The 17627-nt window shown below is 41.6% G+C and overlaps 1 protein-coding gene across 1 annotated transcript; it reads left to right on the top strand.

Annotated features, from left to right (window-relative positions):
• Positions 1–7624: 7624 nt before the first annotated feature.
• Positions 7625–15993, top strand: SLBP (stem-loop histone mRNA binding protein). Its single transcript, XM_075040630.1, has 8 exons — positions 7625–7783; positions 8312–8443; positions 10982–11086; positions 11600–11659; positions 11910–12041; positions 12677–12826; positions 14180–14264; positions 15022–15993. Exons 1-8 carry the CDS (start codon positions 7740–7742, stop codon positions 15136–15138), a joined length of 825 nt encoding a protein of 274 aa, XP_074896731.1. The 5' UTR covers positions 7625–7739; the 3' UTR covers positions 15139–15993.
• The last annotated feature ends 1634 nt before the right edge of the window (positions 15994–17627 follow it).

Here is a 17627-nt window from a genome sequence, read left to right as displayed (position 1 = left end):
CAGTGGTAGTGTCTGTGGGGTAATATAGTTAAGAAGGGGAACCTGCGGTAGGGGAGGAGATGGGAATGTGAGAGGAACCCTTCTGCAGATACTGAGGTCAGTGAAGGAGGGGAAGAGGTGCGCCGAAGGAGGGGATGCCCTTGCAGCCCATGGTGAGATGGCAGGCTGTCCCGGCCCCCAGCCCATACTGGGGAGCAGGGGAGCAGATGCCCACCTGCAGCCTGGGGAGAGAGGAGCCTACGCTGGAGCAGGAGGATGCCCCCCAAGATGGCCAGGACTCCGTGGGGAAGCCCACGCTGGAGCAGTCTGTGCCTGAAGGACTGCAGCCCATGGGAAGGACCCATGTTGGAGAAGTTCATGGAGAACTGTCTCCTGTGGGAGGGACCACATGCTGGAGCAGCGGGAGAGTGAGGAGTTCTGCCCCTGAGGAGGAAGGAGCAGCAGAGACAACGTGTGATGAACTGACCCCAACCCCCATTCCCCATCCCCCTGCACCACTGGAGGGGAGGAGGTAGGGGAGTGGAGTTGAGCCAGGAAGGAGGGAGGGGTGGGGGGAGGGTCTTCTAAGGTTTGGTTTTACTTCTTAGTGTCCTTGTTTTGATTTGATTGGTAGTAAATTAAATTGCTTTTGTTTCTTCCCCAAGTTGAGCCTGTCTTTTGCCCGTGACCATAAGTGGTGAGTGATCCCTCCCTGTCCTTGTCTCGACCCACGAGCTTTTCTTTACATTTTCTCCTCATCACTCCTGGGCTGGTGGGAAGGAGTGAGCGAGCGGCTTTGCAGTGCTTTGTTACTGGCTGGGCTTAAACCAGGACACCTTGATAAAAGGGGAAAGGAGGACTCTTCAGAGATTAAATCAAACTCTTGAAGGGTCTTTACAACTTGGGTTGTATCCAGCCCCTCAGTTTGTATTTTGCTATCTTGTCAGGAACTTGTATTTAGTGCATTGTAACCTAGTGGAAGGGAGCAGCTGAAGCCCCAGCACCCATTCTGCTGTGAGAAAGGTGTCCTTCTGGAGAGGTGAGAGTAATAGGTTGTCATGAAATGTTTAAGCTCAGCTGTCGGACCCCATAGCTTTTGCCTATGATGGATGGGGCCTGCAGTGGATTTATGGACACAAATCTGTAGGATTTGTAATTCAGCAGTCCTTAAAAGATCTTGTATTTCTTGGTCTAAGATACGTGGACTAGAAATAGAATAACTGATCTGCCTGTGGCAGTTAAATTTTGGGCAGATTTATTCCCTAATCCAGGTTCTGTATGCTTGGACAAGCTATGGTAGCACAAGGAAAGAAATGAAACTGAGCAGATGAGGTTTGATGTCTGCTGAAGTCATTTCATGCAGTGCTGCCACTGGATATAGAAGCATCATAATGTCTTCAAATTAGTCATGGTAGCCTCATCAGTCTAAACAGAACAGTTAATACTGGAATGCAGTCCATCCATTCACTTATTTATCTCTCCAAAGCTATTTGACATAAGAGCTTACAACTGACGTAAGCAAAGCTGAAGTCCAGCATTCCACCCCCAGTTTGTATTTGATAGCCTTCCATTAATTTGACCTATCTTAATTAAATCCACTTTGTATAAATCTGTGCACAGTTTGTAATTTAGCAAAAATAAACTTCACCAGCCAGGTTTAAATTTCTTCCAAGAAGTTACATGTATCTTCTGTTGGCATGCTTCCACTGTGAGAATCTCCTTACAGATGAGACGTTATCTGTGCTTGTAGAAATAGTCCTTCACTAGCAGTTCTGAAATGCCATTGCTTATGTGTAGTTTGTTTTGTTTTTAAAAAATGCTGCTTTGAGGTCACAGTGATGAGGCTATCTCCTCCTCCTCTTAAAATTCCCACTGTGGTGTGAAAGTGCTTTTCTGAAGGATTTTCTTCACTGGCAGGGACAGAAAGATGCAAGGCAGCTGCAGTCCCTAAGATCTGCTACAGCAGATGGTTCTGCTGGATGAACTGAATTTAACTTGTATGTAGTGTTATGCTAAAAGCACTGTGTGACTTCCAGGCTGGAGCTGTCCTCTATCTGGCTTGCTTGGATGCACTCAGGTAAACACGCTGTTCGAGTCATTTATCTCGGAGCAAGGCTGGAGGAGATGGAGTTTGTTTGTGTTTTGAACCTACAATGTACATCCTGAACCAAGCATGTCCTTGGTTCAGGAACACCGTTCTCTTTTCCATAGCTATGTGTGTGAAAGGAGAGGTGCTAGCGTAACAAACTTTCCTGCAGGAGCATGGATGTTTATGCAGATGCCACACAGAAGATGCATGAGTTTGTAGAATTACGGTAAGGCCAGGCAAAGGGAAAGGAACTTCCAAGGTAAATCCCTTACACTGTCCTATTTTCAGATGTTAGTGTTTCACTGAGCATGGAGCCAGCCTGACTGTTATCGCCCAAAGGCAGGCATTTTGGAGACATCGTACAACAGAGATCTCTGAGGAGAAAAGGACAGGACCTGTGTACAACCTTCGAGTTAAAAACAAGGAGTTGATGGAAAGTGAACACAGTTCTCCCTTACCTCTTCTCAAAATACTACTGATTTCAGCCAGGAGCGCTAGGTATGTAGACATTCCACCCAAACAGCATTGTTAAACAGCTAAAAACACCATTTCCAAATACATAATTAGCAGAAGTCTTTGAGATACGTACATATAATGAGAATGTAGATGCGATTTGTAGAAGTGAAGCATCTTTATTCACTGCATTCACAAATGGGGGAAAAACGTGTAAAGCCATTGAAAAGTTGAGTAAAATAACAACAACAAAAAAATCAATAGAAAGTAAGCCAGCTGCTGAGATTTCAAACCATTTAATTTCTAAAAGCCATTGCAAATTGTTGTCTGCAGACTCTTGGTCTGGCCTGGTGCAGTTCCCAAGGCAGGCTGGCAGGGAGTAGTCGTCTTCCCACTGCTGAAGCTGTTAGTTCTGCTGGGAAGTTAGTGTGAGTGTCTGTGTGTGTTCATCCATCTGTTGTCTGGCACAGCTTTGCAAAAACAAACAAGAAAAAATTCAGCCAAGTGGTTGAACAGTATTTGTGCCTTTTTGGAAAAAATAGTATGATTTTTCTCCCACTTTTGAAAAGACAATGTGCAATGAGCTTTGTGAATTTGCCATGAAGATCTTTAACATATCTGAGCAATCCTGAGCTTCACCGAGCAGGTGCTTCCTCTTGGCCTTCAAGACCACAGATATAATAATACTGCAGTGATCTCTGGTAGAAGAAAATTCAGCAGTTTTTACTGTGCTGGGACCCTTATCTGACCTCTGCCTTCTCACCCTTGCTCTTATGTCCAGAGTTAAAAGCAGCTGTAGATACTGTGCTGTATGGTTTTGCACAGCCTTGAAGAAAGCCTCTTTTTATATCTGCAAACTGAAAAAGGTGTAAGAAGGGCTGTCTGGTTATTTACCACACTTCAGCTAGGATGTTCCTGTAGGCCATTCTATTGAACTCTCCAGAATAGATTAATTGGGAAACAGGAAAAAATAAATGTGTTCTGGAACTACTCAAGTTTTGAGTCTAGGGACCTGAAATTACTGGGAGCATATGGTGAAGAAGAGGCAGAAAGACAAAGATACGTATTGCATATTGCAGACGCTCTTCCTCTGATGGCTGTCTTAATTACTTTAAATAATATGGATCCAAAGCAACACATTTGTTATGGCTGCAATTATGCTGCTCAGACAATTCCTTCCCTCTAGCACGTGAAGGTGTGTACTGCCACCCACTGTGCTTGGTGACTATGTCCTTTCTACTCAACTTGTGGACAAGAGCTCCAACTCTATGTAAAGACTGGAAACACAAGTCAGGCATCTTTCACTTTCATGTCTGTAAATAATTACATGAGAAAGTTGTAGTTTGTGAAACCATGCTTCATTTCTACAGTTAGAGATGCAAATTCTCCCTCTCAACATACACTTCAACCTTGCTATGCATGAAGTATCTTCTTAAAAAAAAAATCAAAACAAAACGGCACCTGTCAATATGTGCTCAGAAAGTGTCTCCAAAACTATTGCTGGGCTTTGGTATTTGCTTTTGTGTGAAGCTGCTCAAAATAAAAAAAAACAGAAAACAAAACAACTTTTCTTTGCTACTTCTGCCATGCATCAAACACATTTCAATTGCCGATCTTGCAAGTGTTACTCAAAACCAGCCTGTCATAGTAATGAATGTTAGGATTGCTTCACCCAGGTTCATTAGAAGACATGTTTATGCTCTTTAATCTGGTAAATGTCTACTCCAGGGCTGCTTTGCACTTGCTTGGCCAACAGTTAAATTTTCCCTCACTGCTCTTTAAGTGTCTGGTCTTTGAGCCAAAGAGCAGAGATTCTTGAGAACTGCAGTGGCTGTTGCAACCTTACTAAAAAGAATACACAAGTTAAAGGGGGAAAAATATAATCTAATTGCAGTTTTTCAAATAGTGTCATATCCCTAAATACCATCAGAAGTATTTTGGGCTGAGGCCACATCTGCACTAGAAAGCTTTACTGGTGAAACCTGCAGATTTTTTGTATTGTTTTCAGAGCTCAGTAACTCTTTTACACTGACTCCATGCATTTACCTTGTATGAGCTAGATTCAGTATGAATGTATAACTGTGTTTCTGTCAAGTAAGCAGAGCCAAAGTTTGCGGGATTTCTGCTACCTGTGAGAGAAAGGTGAGGCTGATCCAGTAAAAATGTAGACTGACGTGCAAACCATGTATGATACAGAAGAAAGCTTGCTAAAACTAAGTTTAAAATCCTATTTTCTGTACCCTCATATCATGACTATAATTCTGCTCTGGTTTTTTGAACTTTCATTATCATAGCTGTTGTACAGTGGTATTCTTATTTATTTTTTTTAAGAAGAGACAATGAAGATAGGGATAGTGAAAAGAAGTTAATTATATGCTGCAGGCAGTGAGCAAATACCAGTAATGAAGAGGCCAGCTGGGCAAGCACAACAGATGATTCAGTTTGTGACACACAGGTGAGATGTGGTTAGAAGAAGCTGCGTTATTAGAATTAATGCAAAATTGTGCCAGCTTCTATGGCAAGCAAGAGCTACTATGGCTATAGCTCACGATAGCTCTTACAAAGCCTGTAGTTCTTGAGAACTTACCTTTTGGCAGCAGAAAATTTATGACCAGACAGTATAGGATGAATTGAGTATTACCTAGGTGTGTTGGGAAGAAATGGTTTTAATTTAATTTAATTGGCTGGGGCTCGTTAGAGAAAAAAAAGATGACTACTCTGACTGTGGGCTTTCTCCGAAGGAGGCACTTTTTTGTAATTTTTAAGCTTTCAGTTGAGGCATCATGATAGGGATTGTTGTAGTATACTGAAAACAGACTATTTCCTGTACAGCTGAATCAGAATATGCAGATTGCATCTGAACAAGCAGAAATACAATGCATAATTAAACACTCTCAGGGGTAACTGCATACCTTAGAAACTGAATTCTAGAACAAAAAACCTGCTTACTTCGAGAACAGTGCTATTTCCTTTGCTTTCTATCTTACTAATGTCAATAAGTTTTATTAGATTAAGAATGTTATTTCTCTTTGCTGATTGTTTTAACCTTAATCTGACAACAGCTGATGTGTTTGCTGGTCTGAGAAGCAAGAAAAGCGCCTCTTGAAAAAAGGGAAGAAAACTCTAATCTGGTTCTACAAGAGAAACACCCCATTCTCATTGCTACCATATCACATGTTGAATACCAAACCTGCAGAAATATGAAGGTTTTATTACATTCCAAATATAATACCTTTTTAAATATGAATGCTTCCTGCTTGCGGAGATAAAATCACTTTACCTAGAGGTAACCTAGGTGTAACTTCACCACTTTGCCATTGCTACTGTGATAGCTACGTGCCATGTCCAAGCAGAAGCACCAAGGCACCCTACGTTCCCTGGGACGGGACGGACAGGCAGGCAGGACGCATGATAGGGAGGATTCCCAATCCTCTCTCTGCCTGGCTGAACGCGGTGACTGGAGAGAAAGAGGGGAACGACGACAAGTTCCTGCCCGGCGCAGCGGGTGCATCTCCTCCATCACCACCCCACCTCCCCAGATGCCCTTGTCTAATTGTTGTGAGGCTCTGCAAGCAGCACCGAACGTTAATGAGGATGACAGTTCATCTATCTTGGAGCTGTCGATGAGGTTAAGTCAGTCTATGCCCTGTGTTAAAACGGCTTCCATAAAGAAAAAACAGATGGGTTGTTGTCATAGACTCTTTCCTGAGGGGAACAGAATTCCCAATATCCCGACTGGACCTGCTTCTTAGGGAAGTCTGCTGCCTCCCTGGGACCCGGGTTAAAGATGTGAGGAGAAAACTTCCTACCCTGGTACGGCCCTCAGGTTATTACCAATTATTAATTTTTCAGTTAAGCAGCGATGAAGTTGCAAAAAGAAGTCTGAGGGCAATCAAGAGAGAGTTCTGTTCTGTGAGGTCTGTCAGTGTCTTTTCCCAAGTAAAAAGTGATGGGACAAGAGGAAACAGCCTCAAATTGCACCAGGGGAGATTTAGATTGGATATTAGGAAAAGATTCTTCGCAGAAAGGGTTGTCAGGCATTGGAACAGGCTGCCCAGGGAAGTGGTTGAGTCACCATCCCTGGAGGTATTTAAAAGGCGTGTAGATGTGGTGCTTAGGGACATGGTTTAGTGGCGGGCTTGGGAGTGCTGGGTTAATGGTTCGGCTCAATGATTTTAAAGGTCTTTTCCAACCTAAATGATTCTAAGACTCTAAGGCCAGAAGACAACGCTGCCCAGTTTGTATGCATCTCTTTGTGAAGTGTCCCACCAGCCGTTGGTCCACAAGGGCTGCAAAGGTATTTTTATTTAAAGCTGTGCTTGTGTTCTGCTGTAGGAGTTCTCCAGGTTGTTTCTAAATTACTGTTGTAAAATGTCAGTATCTACCAGATCTCGCAGATGAATAGATCTCACTGCCTCTGTGGAAACACCATGCATGTGCAATTAAAAACACCTAAAAACTCCACTTACTAAAGCATAGCAACCTCAGGGGATTATCCAACGTTATTCAATACCGATATGAAATATTATCTAATGCCGTGTCATTTTATGAAACGTAAATTTACGTCGTAACAGCCTGCCGTAGGGTTTGAAGCGGCCGTTGAAATACGACGTGCTCTTCGCAGATTAAAGGGCCGCGCTGGTGGCTGCAATCCTTCATCGTCCGATCACGGGAATCGCTGGGTTTTTTTCCTGTTGTTTCGGTTATTTTCTGCTGTTTGACGTGGGCAGCGCTTCGCTTCCGCGCCCCGGGCCGCAGGTTAGCCCCGCCGCCAGCGCGCGCCAAAACCGCGCGCCGCCGCGCTTGATTCTCCCGCCAACACGCCCCGGGGCGGGGCCGGGAGGGGCGGGGCGGGGCCGGTGGGACCGGGTTAAACCATTATCACCGGCGGGGGGGTGGGGTCGGTAAGCGTCTCCGGGGTTGCGTGTGCCGGGGACGCCGTAGCGGGGAGCGTGTTTGTTTTGCGCCCACCAGCCGGCTCGGCTTGGCTGGGCGAGAGGGCGGCTGCGCTTTCCCCCTTCCCTTTCTCTTTCTTTGCTCCCCACCATGTACCTGTCCCTATGGAGGGGCCGGCGCAGGCGCCCCCTCCGCGGAGGCGGGGCGGGCGGTGCCAGTCAGCGGCGGCGGGAGATGCGAAGGGGCTGAGCGGGAAGGCAGGTCGCTCTCCCGCATCTCGTCCTCGCTCCGGCTCCCCCTCCTCCCGAGGACACCTCCCGCCATGTCCTTCCGCCAGAGGAGCCCGCACGGCGGCACGAAGAGCAGGTAGAACCCAGGGGTGCCGGTACCGGTACTCATCCCCCCCCCCCCCCTCCCCGCCCTTTCTTCTCCCCGTCCCTCAGGCGGGGCCCGCGCGCCCCCTGCGCGTGCCCTTCCCGCCCTCGGCGGGGCCGTTGGGCGGCCGCCATGTTCTCCGGCGGGGCGGCCGGTGGCCCCTCGCTGAGGTACGGATTCCTCCCCTCCCAATTAAAGCGAAGCGGGGCTGAATCTCCCCCCGCGGGGGTAGGGGAAGGGGGGGGTGTAAATGCCCGGGTTCCCCGTGCCCGCCATTGTCTGCAAGGGCGGGCGGCGAGGGGCAGGTTGTGGGGCCGTTAGTAGCGGAGTGTCCTTGCGTGGGAGAGCCTCCCTGTGAGGGGACTCTGAAGGCCCACACCTCCTCGTGTCGCCAGGCTTGGTTTGTTGAAGTAGAACTAGTAAATACACCAGCGTGCCTGCATACGATGGTGTTACAGAGAGGTTAATTAAATAAACCCACCTAGCGTGCTCACGTTGTCTTGGCTTGTCTGCTTCCAGCCCGCAGCCTCTGCCTCGCTGGTCCCAAGGAAGAAAACGTGGCGCAGATGGAAAGCGGAGAAAGCAGAGTGAATCCGATTCATCCGTTTTTGATGAGAACAAGTACAGGCCTTCTGATAACAGGCTGGAGAGGTAGGCAGTGCTTGCAATAGAAACATCCCTCTGCTCTTTTGTTCATCAGGAGCTGTGGAATTGTGTGTTGTACTCAGTTTTTCAAGCCCTGCCTATTTATAAATCACTCGTCCGCCATAAATAGCTGATATTAAAGGAGGGAAGAGAATCTAGTGCAGTGTTCTTATCTTGGAGTCACTTCTTAAGAATAAATATTTTTCATTCTTATGTCTTGAATTATATTCTTCATAATTTTCTGCCCTATTTCATGCTTGCTTACCCCCATTTATCGTGAAGCAATAACTGTACAAGCCAGTTATGTTTGTTTGTGGATATAAGCTGTACATACTGCTGTGGTAAAACTAAATGAGATGACAAATGAAAAATTCAAGCCTTAGAAGCCATCTGTCTTCATATTTCTGAAGGCAGTACAGACTGAGAAGTTGTGTCTAAGTGTGTCAACACATGTGTGGTGGGGTCTACTTCTGAGGTCACTTGCTCTGTTCATACTGCTACTCGCTGCCTTCCTTACCATTTCACAGCACAGGTGAACTTCAGTTTAGTGAAAGTATCTTATTTTATATCACTGTCTACATCTGAGCTATTCATGCCACAGACCCTTTAGTCCCTTTTAGCAGTGGATGGGAATTGTGGCCTGCAGCCCAGTTGATTGAATCTAGATTTCTAATCTAGAATGAGATGGGTTGTGCCCTGTAACTACCTATTTTTCCTTGCTGATAATCAGCAGGGAAGATATTGGTCAAAGGCTCAAATTACAATATCCAGAGTAAATGAAATTAATTTCAGGAAGTGTGTTTGAACAGGAGTACAAGGATGAAACTTTACAGATTGCTTCATCAGTTTCAACCGAAATAAGCAACATTTTTGTGTGTCTTCCAGTATTGAACAGGCATACTTTCTGGATTGGTTTTGATTCAGCTCTGATGGAAGTTGTTCTCTTCCTGGGCTAAAATTACATTTTGTTTATGCTAATTCAACATTGTCAAAATAAAATTTTAAAACTGGAAGAGGATTGGGATGGAGGCTTGGTCATACAACAGATCTGGACAGGCAGTGTGTGGGGTGTGGTTATAGCCTTGTTCTTCTGCCCTTCTGGCAGAGTTTGAGCACCATTTGCAGTCCTAGCACAGCACCAGAACTTCTCGCCAAGTGTGAGATGGCACATGGGGATGAGAGTCTTGAGAACTAAGCTCAGTTTGTCTGGCATCAGAGCAAATTAATCAAGAGAAAAAGCTGTAGACCCTCCCGTGTTCTCCCTAATTCTCTGTATACACAGCACAGGTACAGAATCAAACACCTATAAAAAGGTGTGACACAGTGTTGATGAGGAAATAGCTCAGATGTTGGGACTAACTGGGTACTGCTGGGATTGCACTGTCCTCTACCATGAGAGAACACTAACTGAATGTAGCCTGCATTTTCTGCAAGGTTAGAATTTAATATAAGCAAATACTAAAAATCCTTGGAGGTTGAGCAGATATTTGCAGAGGGACCTGTACTGTTTGCTATGGATTTTTAATTTTTCTGAGTTGGTAACTGGCTTTCCTCTAGAAAGAACTTTCAGTTTGAATTTAACAAAAACTTCAAAATAGCGCAAGACTATTTCTGAGCTGGGAGCAGGGAGGGAGTTGGACCTGGTTTTAGCACAGGTGGATCTAATTCCCTGACTTCAATGGACTTCTTTGCACAGAATCCTGGTAAGTCTCCAGAGCATTTCCAGAAAAAGCTCTGGTGTGCAGGATACGGTTTTGAGTTAGTACTTCAGGAAAGTTGGTCATCAGGAGGACAGAAACTGGAAAACGTTTAATAATCTGAATATAGGCAACTATTGTTGGCTGGGAAGGGATATAAGCTTATTCCCCTGCAACAGTCTGAATCTGCTCATGATGCTAATGGGCTACAATAAAGTTGTTAAATACCAGTTTGCAAAGTCATAGCAAATCTCAGTTTACTAGCTAAAAATTGACTGCTTTTCTTGTGCCTTCTTTACTAGGTATATTTTCACATGGAGAATCTCCTGGTGCCATGGCGTAATTTTAATTAATTAGCTGTACGATTTAATTCTGTGTTCTAACTTTTGTTTTTTATATGGCTAATGAGTCTGCGATCGTGAAAGAATAAATATTTGTTAACTCATGTAGTGGAGTGAAAATAAGTGAGTAAATGAGTAAAGTTGGTATTTCGCATACCATTTTCTGAAGGACACCAGCTTAAAATTATTGAGAGTGTAGGCTAGGTTACATGCTACAGTGGTATGTTTCTGTAGATATCTACATAAACTTTTTAAGGGGGACGGACGGACACAAACAAACCCCAAACCACACAACTTCAAGGTGGAACTCTCAAATGATTCTTAATTTTACATTGTAAATTTTAATAGAACAATACAAGATTTTTCACAGCCATTGTGAGTACTATAAATGAATATACTAAATAGCTAGCAAGCTGTGAATGGGGGAGATGCCTGGGGTGGGAAATACAATATAATAAAATTTTAATGTAGAGGCTTTTTTCCTTTGTTTCTTTTTTTCTTTCTAGTTTTACAACACCAGAAGGCCCTGGACCCCTTTCCCGGTGTTCAGATTGGGGAACTGCAGTAGAAGAAGAAGAAATGAGGAACAGTGTTAACAAAGAAATTGCAAGGTACCTATGGGTGTTTAAGATGAAGTGGGGAAAGGAGGGGAAATGGTAGTTGTCCTGTAGAATCTGTATTGACTTCTATTTTTAACTTCACCATTGTAGTAAAATGAGACCAACCTTTGCAGCTTGTCTGCTGCTTTTAGATCAGTTTTGGCTTAAGTCCTGCAGGAATGACATAGCATTATCATTAAATATCTCCCTTTTGGAAGAAACCTTTCCTGAATCTTGTAGTGAAAGGACATTCAAAGTAACTCAAATTACTGTTTTTGCATATCATTGCTATAAAAAGATATTTAGAGAAAAGACTTAGGAAAAGAAAGTCTTAGAATTTTTTTTTTTTTTAGGGGAAAACTGAAACATCCATTCCATAGTGGAAAGGCATTTACAGTGTCTGGGTTGACTTTTTCAGGACTGCTGCTTAGCTGAGAAGTAAAATCAACTGTGAGCTGTGACAGTGCACCCTTACGTGTTCTTTTTGTGTATGTATATTCTTAATATTGATTTGAACTCTTACAGATACAGAAGAAAACTCCTGATAAATGAATTTTCAAGAGAAAGAAAGTCCTCCTCTGGAAGGTAGGTTAAATTTGTAGCTTAGCTGAGGAAAATCCTGACAACAGGTCTGAGTTTTAACATGTACCACGTTGCTTCTTAAAATGCTGAGTTTGAAATAGTTCATCTTAAGTCTGCTCCAACATCATAGTTCAGTAACATCCCAAGCATTCATTTGAAAAGTTTTAACATGTTTCTTTATAATCTACACATGGATTTGTTTGAGTGTCACTTGTTTTCTAGTAGTGCTAAATCTACAATGTTTTTTCTTTAGTTCTGATTCAAAGGAGTCCACTGTGACAGTAGAACTTGAGACAGATGAAGTGGTTTTGATGAGAAGACAAAAACAGATAAACTACGGAAAAAACACAATTGCATATGATAGATACATTAAAGAAGTTCCTAGGTAAGCTGCTTGGGTTTCTGGAAAACTAAATATTCAATTGTAACACATACCTGTTCTTTATAAGCATATTAACATACTAAACTTGGTATCTGAGACACATTCAGATAGAAGGCATCTAGAAATTAAACTTTCTAAGACATTTTTAACCAGTAAGTCACACAATCAAATGAGACATGGATTTTCTTTTTTAACTAGTTGGTGCATGAGGAACACCCCTTCAAACCTTCTCATGCTTCAGAAACGGAAGTGAAAGTTCTTTTGGTTGTGCTTATCAACTAGAGGCAATGAAACTGCTTTTTGCAGTCCATTTTCTCATTAGGAAACTAAAAGACAGAATGGACTACAGTCGCTCTTAAGTTTGGAATGAGGCTTTTTAGACCTGTGGTTGTTAATCCTTTTTGTATTTTTTTTATTTGACTCAAAGACAGAAAAACTGGAAGTTCATAAGCAGCTGACAGCTTTTCACTTGAGTGCTGGAATTGCGTGTAGGCTTTTCTCATAAATAATATAGTAACTTAGAATTTGCTGCATTGTAATGAGTCTGTGTAGCAGGCAGTCAGTCTTACCATTTAAAACTATGTGTTATGTATGTGTGAAAAACACTAATGAATTTTTCATGTCTAATATCTGAATAGATGCCATCGTATACCGGGAGTTCATCCCAGAACTCCAAATAAATTTAAGAAGTACAGCCGTAGGTCATGGGACCAGCAAATTAAACTATGGAAAGTTGCATTGCATTCGTGGGATCCACCTACTGAAGAAGGATGTGATCTGCAAGAAATGTATGTATATAGTATTCAAGATACCTTTATAGAAATGAATATATAAAACCTCATGTTCAAAACAAACAACCCTCCCCCCCAAAAAAACAGCATAGCCCTTTTTGAGACAAGTCAGTGATTGCTGAATGTTTTCATTAGTTACTTGTCCACACGTAGTGCTATTCAGTTCCTTTGTGGTCAAAATATCTTGTAGCTTTCTGGACCTAGTTGGTGGGACTAGACTTACCCAGTGTCCTTGCAAGGGCATACATATATATTCCTCACTTCTTTAATGCATGTCACTGGGTGAAATCAGAGCTCATTCTGCAGTACTCTATAAAAGAAAATACCACACCCTTGAGGCAAGCTAATTCTTTCAGAGCAGTCTGCAGATTAATCTGTGGTAGAAGCAGTGCTAGAGAGGTCTCGCTAATTGACAGATTCATGAATATTGAGCTTGGACCAATAAAATGTACGAGAACCTGCCTCAGAGCCTTCTCACTTCCTAGTTCAAGAACAGTGGTATGAATTCTTGTTTCTTGAGCAGAGGGGAGGAAAGATGTACTTGTAAAATCATCTCAGGGTACCATTGAATTAAAAGCATGGCCACAGTCCATGTGTTCACAGTCCAAGCTACTGTGCTATTCTGCTCTAGAAGATGGAGAATAATGCAACTAGTTATTTTCCTCTATAGAAAGCAATAAAGCTGATCAGGGAACATCCAAAACAAAACTGTGGGACTACAGAATGAAGAGGACTCAGATGTAACTAATTCCTCAGGAAACAGTTTTGTGGTGATAAACTACTGTTTTTCACTAACAGTGATGCTGACTTTAAAACCCATATGGAGCAATGGGATCTAAAAGCAAAGGCTTACTTTTAGCTTCCTTTTACTTGTAATTGATGTGAGAGGAGTTGGTATTTCAGCCTGAAGCCTACTGTGTATGTTGGTGTTGAAATAATAGTCTATCTTCAGATGCTGGGGTCTAGTTCTGTGTACAGTGAATGTTAAATCTTATGTTGCAAAAGAAATCAATGAAAACCTTGTCTGGGAGAAAAGAAATAATTCCTTGCTCTTCCATAACATCTGTCTTTATTTGTATTGAGGCATTTTTTGAGTATTGAGTATTTGTCTTTGACAAGTTGCAGTATTCAGTCTCAAGACTTTAATTTAGTCCTTGGCCATTTTGGCTGTATTGAGTTGACCTGGTATTCTGGTTGGTCTCTGCAGTTTGCCACCACTGTCCCTGTTGATCTCTGTAGGTCTTTTTGCTCTTGTTTGGCCATCATTTTCGGACCTGCACCTACAAAGTGCAACTTACTACTAAAAAACTGAATTTGTTTTAAGTTGTATTCTTTTAAATTATTTTACAGTAGTCCTGTTGACCTTGGTGAGATGGAGACAGAATCTGTTGGAAGCAATTCTACTGAATCTCAAACGAGTTGTCAGGATAATGATGTAAGCATATCTGTCATAAATATTTGTTAATAATTGGTCCATTACTTAGAATTGTACCCAAAGTAGCCTGAATACATGAGAAGTTCCGTAATCTGTTGTGTTTAGGGACTGTTCATAAAGCTGAGCAATCTTTAAATTTTCCCAGCTATAGCCAATTAAGTTCTACTTCAAAGGAGTCTACTGTGACAGTAGATGTCTGTAGTCTGAGTTTAGAGAGTTAGAACTTAAGTGACCATCTCAAACGACACATCTCATTTTTCATAGCCTGCAAAAGGTTATTTATCTGTTCAAAGCATGTCAGTTATGAACTGTGATGTACAGTGGAAATACTACTCTAGATGCAATATCTAATGTTAAAATAGGATGTAATTTTGGCACACTCGGACTTTTTGAAGTAGGCTCTTTTTGTATCCAGAAAGCATTTAATACACCTGAGCAGTAATCTTCAGTAAAGATCTAGTAATGTTTTTCTTACTGGATTTGTTTCTCTGATGAATGTTGAATGTGTATAATGTTTTAATGTATGCATATATAGAGATCCTTAAAATGCAAGAAATCTTGGAATGTGGTTGAATGGGCAGAAGCCTTCATTTAAATCTTTTTAATCTTAAGACTAGCCCTGGAGTTTTGTAAGGCCTTTAAAGTGCTTGTAAGCCTCTGTTAGCGGGTGGTCTAAATGAATTACAGAAGTGAAATGAATTATTGCATAACTAAACCTGTATTTAACTGCTAATTATTAACTGACTTTGTATTCCAGGATACCTGCTCTGGCACTCCCACCAAAGTTAGACATGTTGACTGTCAAGCAGAAGGTGAATTTGACTTGGAAGTGTGTTTGAGGGAACCACTTAAAGATTTTGATACTGTCAGTTAAATAGTCTGTGCAAACTGTTTTAGAGGAAGTTTCTTTTAAATTTGAGAGGTTAACTTGATTCATAAACTGTTTATAGTAAGAAAAGCTTAAGCAAAGTTCAAGACTGTTCTCTAAGTTGTGGTTGGTCTACATATTCTCTGGACCAAACTTATGTAAAAATACCATTAAGTTGTGTGACTTCTTTTTAACTTTTAATTTATGTATATCAGATTTTTTTTATACAGGCTTTCAATAGAAAAACTAGTGAAAGGCAGTGCTATCCTCAAGTAATTATAAATAGTTCAGCAAGATTTTAACTGATTCCCACCCCCATTGTGTCCATAATTTCAGTTGTCCACCTGCAGATCAAGAGCAAAATAGGGACATATATTTGAGCATCTGTGATACCTTGCTTTTCCATCTGGCTCTTCTACGAAGATCTGACTTGAAGTAATACAAGTGGTAGCTGAACTGTACTGCTGATTAGTACTAGTAAACCCATCTACTGCAGTTATTTACTGTAAGATTAACTGCCGTACCTTTAAAATAACATTCTTTATTTGCAAAAATGTTTCAGAAACAATTGGAAGTTAAATACTCACAAGAAATTGGAGGTCAGTATGGTAAAGCTTAGGCAATAAAGCTTTAAAAAGCAGTAGCCTGAATTTGAAATTTGTAAATAGTCATGAGTTGTTTGTTAATACACTCAAGAAAACAATGTCTAGGGAAAGTGCTTGATTCTTTTTAATTTGCTGATTTTAAATGTAAAACTGTTGTAAATGATAACACTGTACAGATTTTCTGCTGAAAGCAGTTAATGTTTCTATTGCTTTTGTATGGGATGTTGCTGGAAAATAAATGATACGTGTTTACTTATGACTCTTAATTTCATTTCCTACTAGTGATGTTCTGTGGATAAGAAAATGCAGGAAAATACTGAAAGCCATGTATCTGATACTGATACTAGGCTAGGATATGTGTGTGTTAGCACCATCCTCTTTCTTTGAGGGAGACCTTAAAAACTATTTACTTGTGTGCAGGCCACTGGAGTGAATTTAAGACTTAATTATAATGGGTAAGCCTGTTGTTGACCTTTTGCAGACTTCTTAGAAGCAGGTTAGTTTAGTAGGTGTCCATTAGCTGGTTACCAAGTTCTGTTCTCTAGAAAAACTGCTAGAAGAGCTAGGCGGACACTTCACTCCTGTTTACTACACAGGACCTTTTGTTAAAGTCACCTCACCTGGTTTTATCTCCAAAATGGAATTTCTGGGTGTTGGTGTTACAACACTGTCAGGCTCAATGGAGACACTTAAACTTTTCAACTCAAGTGAGTATCCTAGCTGTAAGCAATATTACTAGCTATCTAGTTTGTTAGGTGCTCTTAAAATCTGGTGGCTTGATCTGATGAGGAAACTGTGGCATTGGTATAAAGTCAGAGCTATGTTCTGGTGTGAAGGAGACAGCCTTCCTAGTGTGTATCTTTTCCAGAAAAGACAGCAAAATGATAGTTTGTTTTGCTTACTACATGGAGTAAGCCGTCTCTGCCCTCCCCAGGTGGCTTTTCTCATGGCATTTTCTGTCTCTGGTTGTTCTTAAGTGTTTTTGTTGTGTAATACCTAATTACAGCTTGAGCTGCAATTTGCTTCTTTCTGATATTCCCTTCAATAACAGTGGTCTTAAGGTCAAGCCAAATTCTTCCATGTCTACCTAGAATAATCTGATGCCTTTACTTAAGGCTTCTACATAATGGCTAAAAGGGGTTTAAACTAGACTTCCCAGGTAGCACAGTAACTGCTCTGAGTGTCTCAGTTTTTAACTTTGATAGGCCTGACAGACAATTGCATGTGAAACTACTTGGGAACACTATTTCAAGTCATGGCTACTTACTATTAGGTTTTTTTAATGGTTAATGCATCTAATTTGAGTTAGCCACTTAAAGCTTAATGCAGTTCTGTCTCTGTGCCACTTGACCATTAGTAACTGCTGGTATTTTTCATAAGAGTGGTTTTTTGAGAATGTGTGTTATTTCTGAGTGTTTTAAAGTTAGTAATGAGTAACGTGAAGCCAAGAACAAAACCATTCATGTCTCAAATAAGCTACAAATAGTTCATGCAGGTGAACATCAGTCTAGAATAAAGTATTAATGTTAAATGATGTGTTTCTACCCAGTGTGAAATGAGTAAGGCAAGATTTCTGTAGAAAACTACATACTGCATACCTGGTAACTAGTATTTTCTGTCAACTTGATTCAGTCTTAATAACCTTGAAGCGCAGGTTACTAGTTGACACTACCATCTAGGTATGGTACCTGAGGCTGTTAGTATGGTTCTTAGCAAGAAGATAATACATGAACAAATAGTATTAAAACAAACAAACCAAAAAAACCCTGGTCTTTTTGAGTAATTTGAGTTCTCTGTGACAGTCCTTATGATCTTGTGATGTGTGTTCTTTGGAATCTGTCTTGGAGGAGGAAATGTAGGAGTCTGACTAAAAGATTCAGGTATGGGGGA

This window comes from Buteo buteo, chromosome 1 (genome assembly GCF_964188355.1).
Source record: "Buteo buteo chromosome 1, bButBut1.hap1.1, whole genome shotgun sequence".
NCBI classification, from domain to species: Eukaryota; Metazoa; Chordata; class Aves; order Accipitriformes; family Accipitridae; genus Buteo; species Buteo buteo.
This window is presented reverse-complemented; position numbering and strand designations above follow the sequence as displayed.

Bases quoted from the DNA above. Each gene is read 5' to 3' on its own strand.
- SLBP (XM_075040630.1), top strand. From the start codon at position 7,740: ATGTCCTTCCGCCAGAGGAGCCCGCACGGCGGCACGAAGAGCAG. The intron at 12,042-12,676 runs GTAAGCTGCTTG...ATATCTGAATAG, and splicing joins TACATTAAAGAAGTTCCTAG to ATGCCATCGTATACCGGGAG. The intron at 12,827-14,179 runs GTATGTATATAG...ATTATTTTACAG, and splicing joins GGATGTGATCTGCAAGAAAT to TAGTCCTGTTGACCTTGGTG.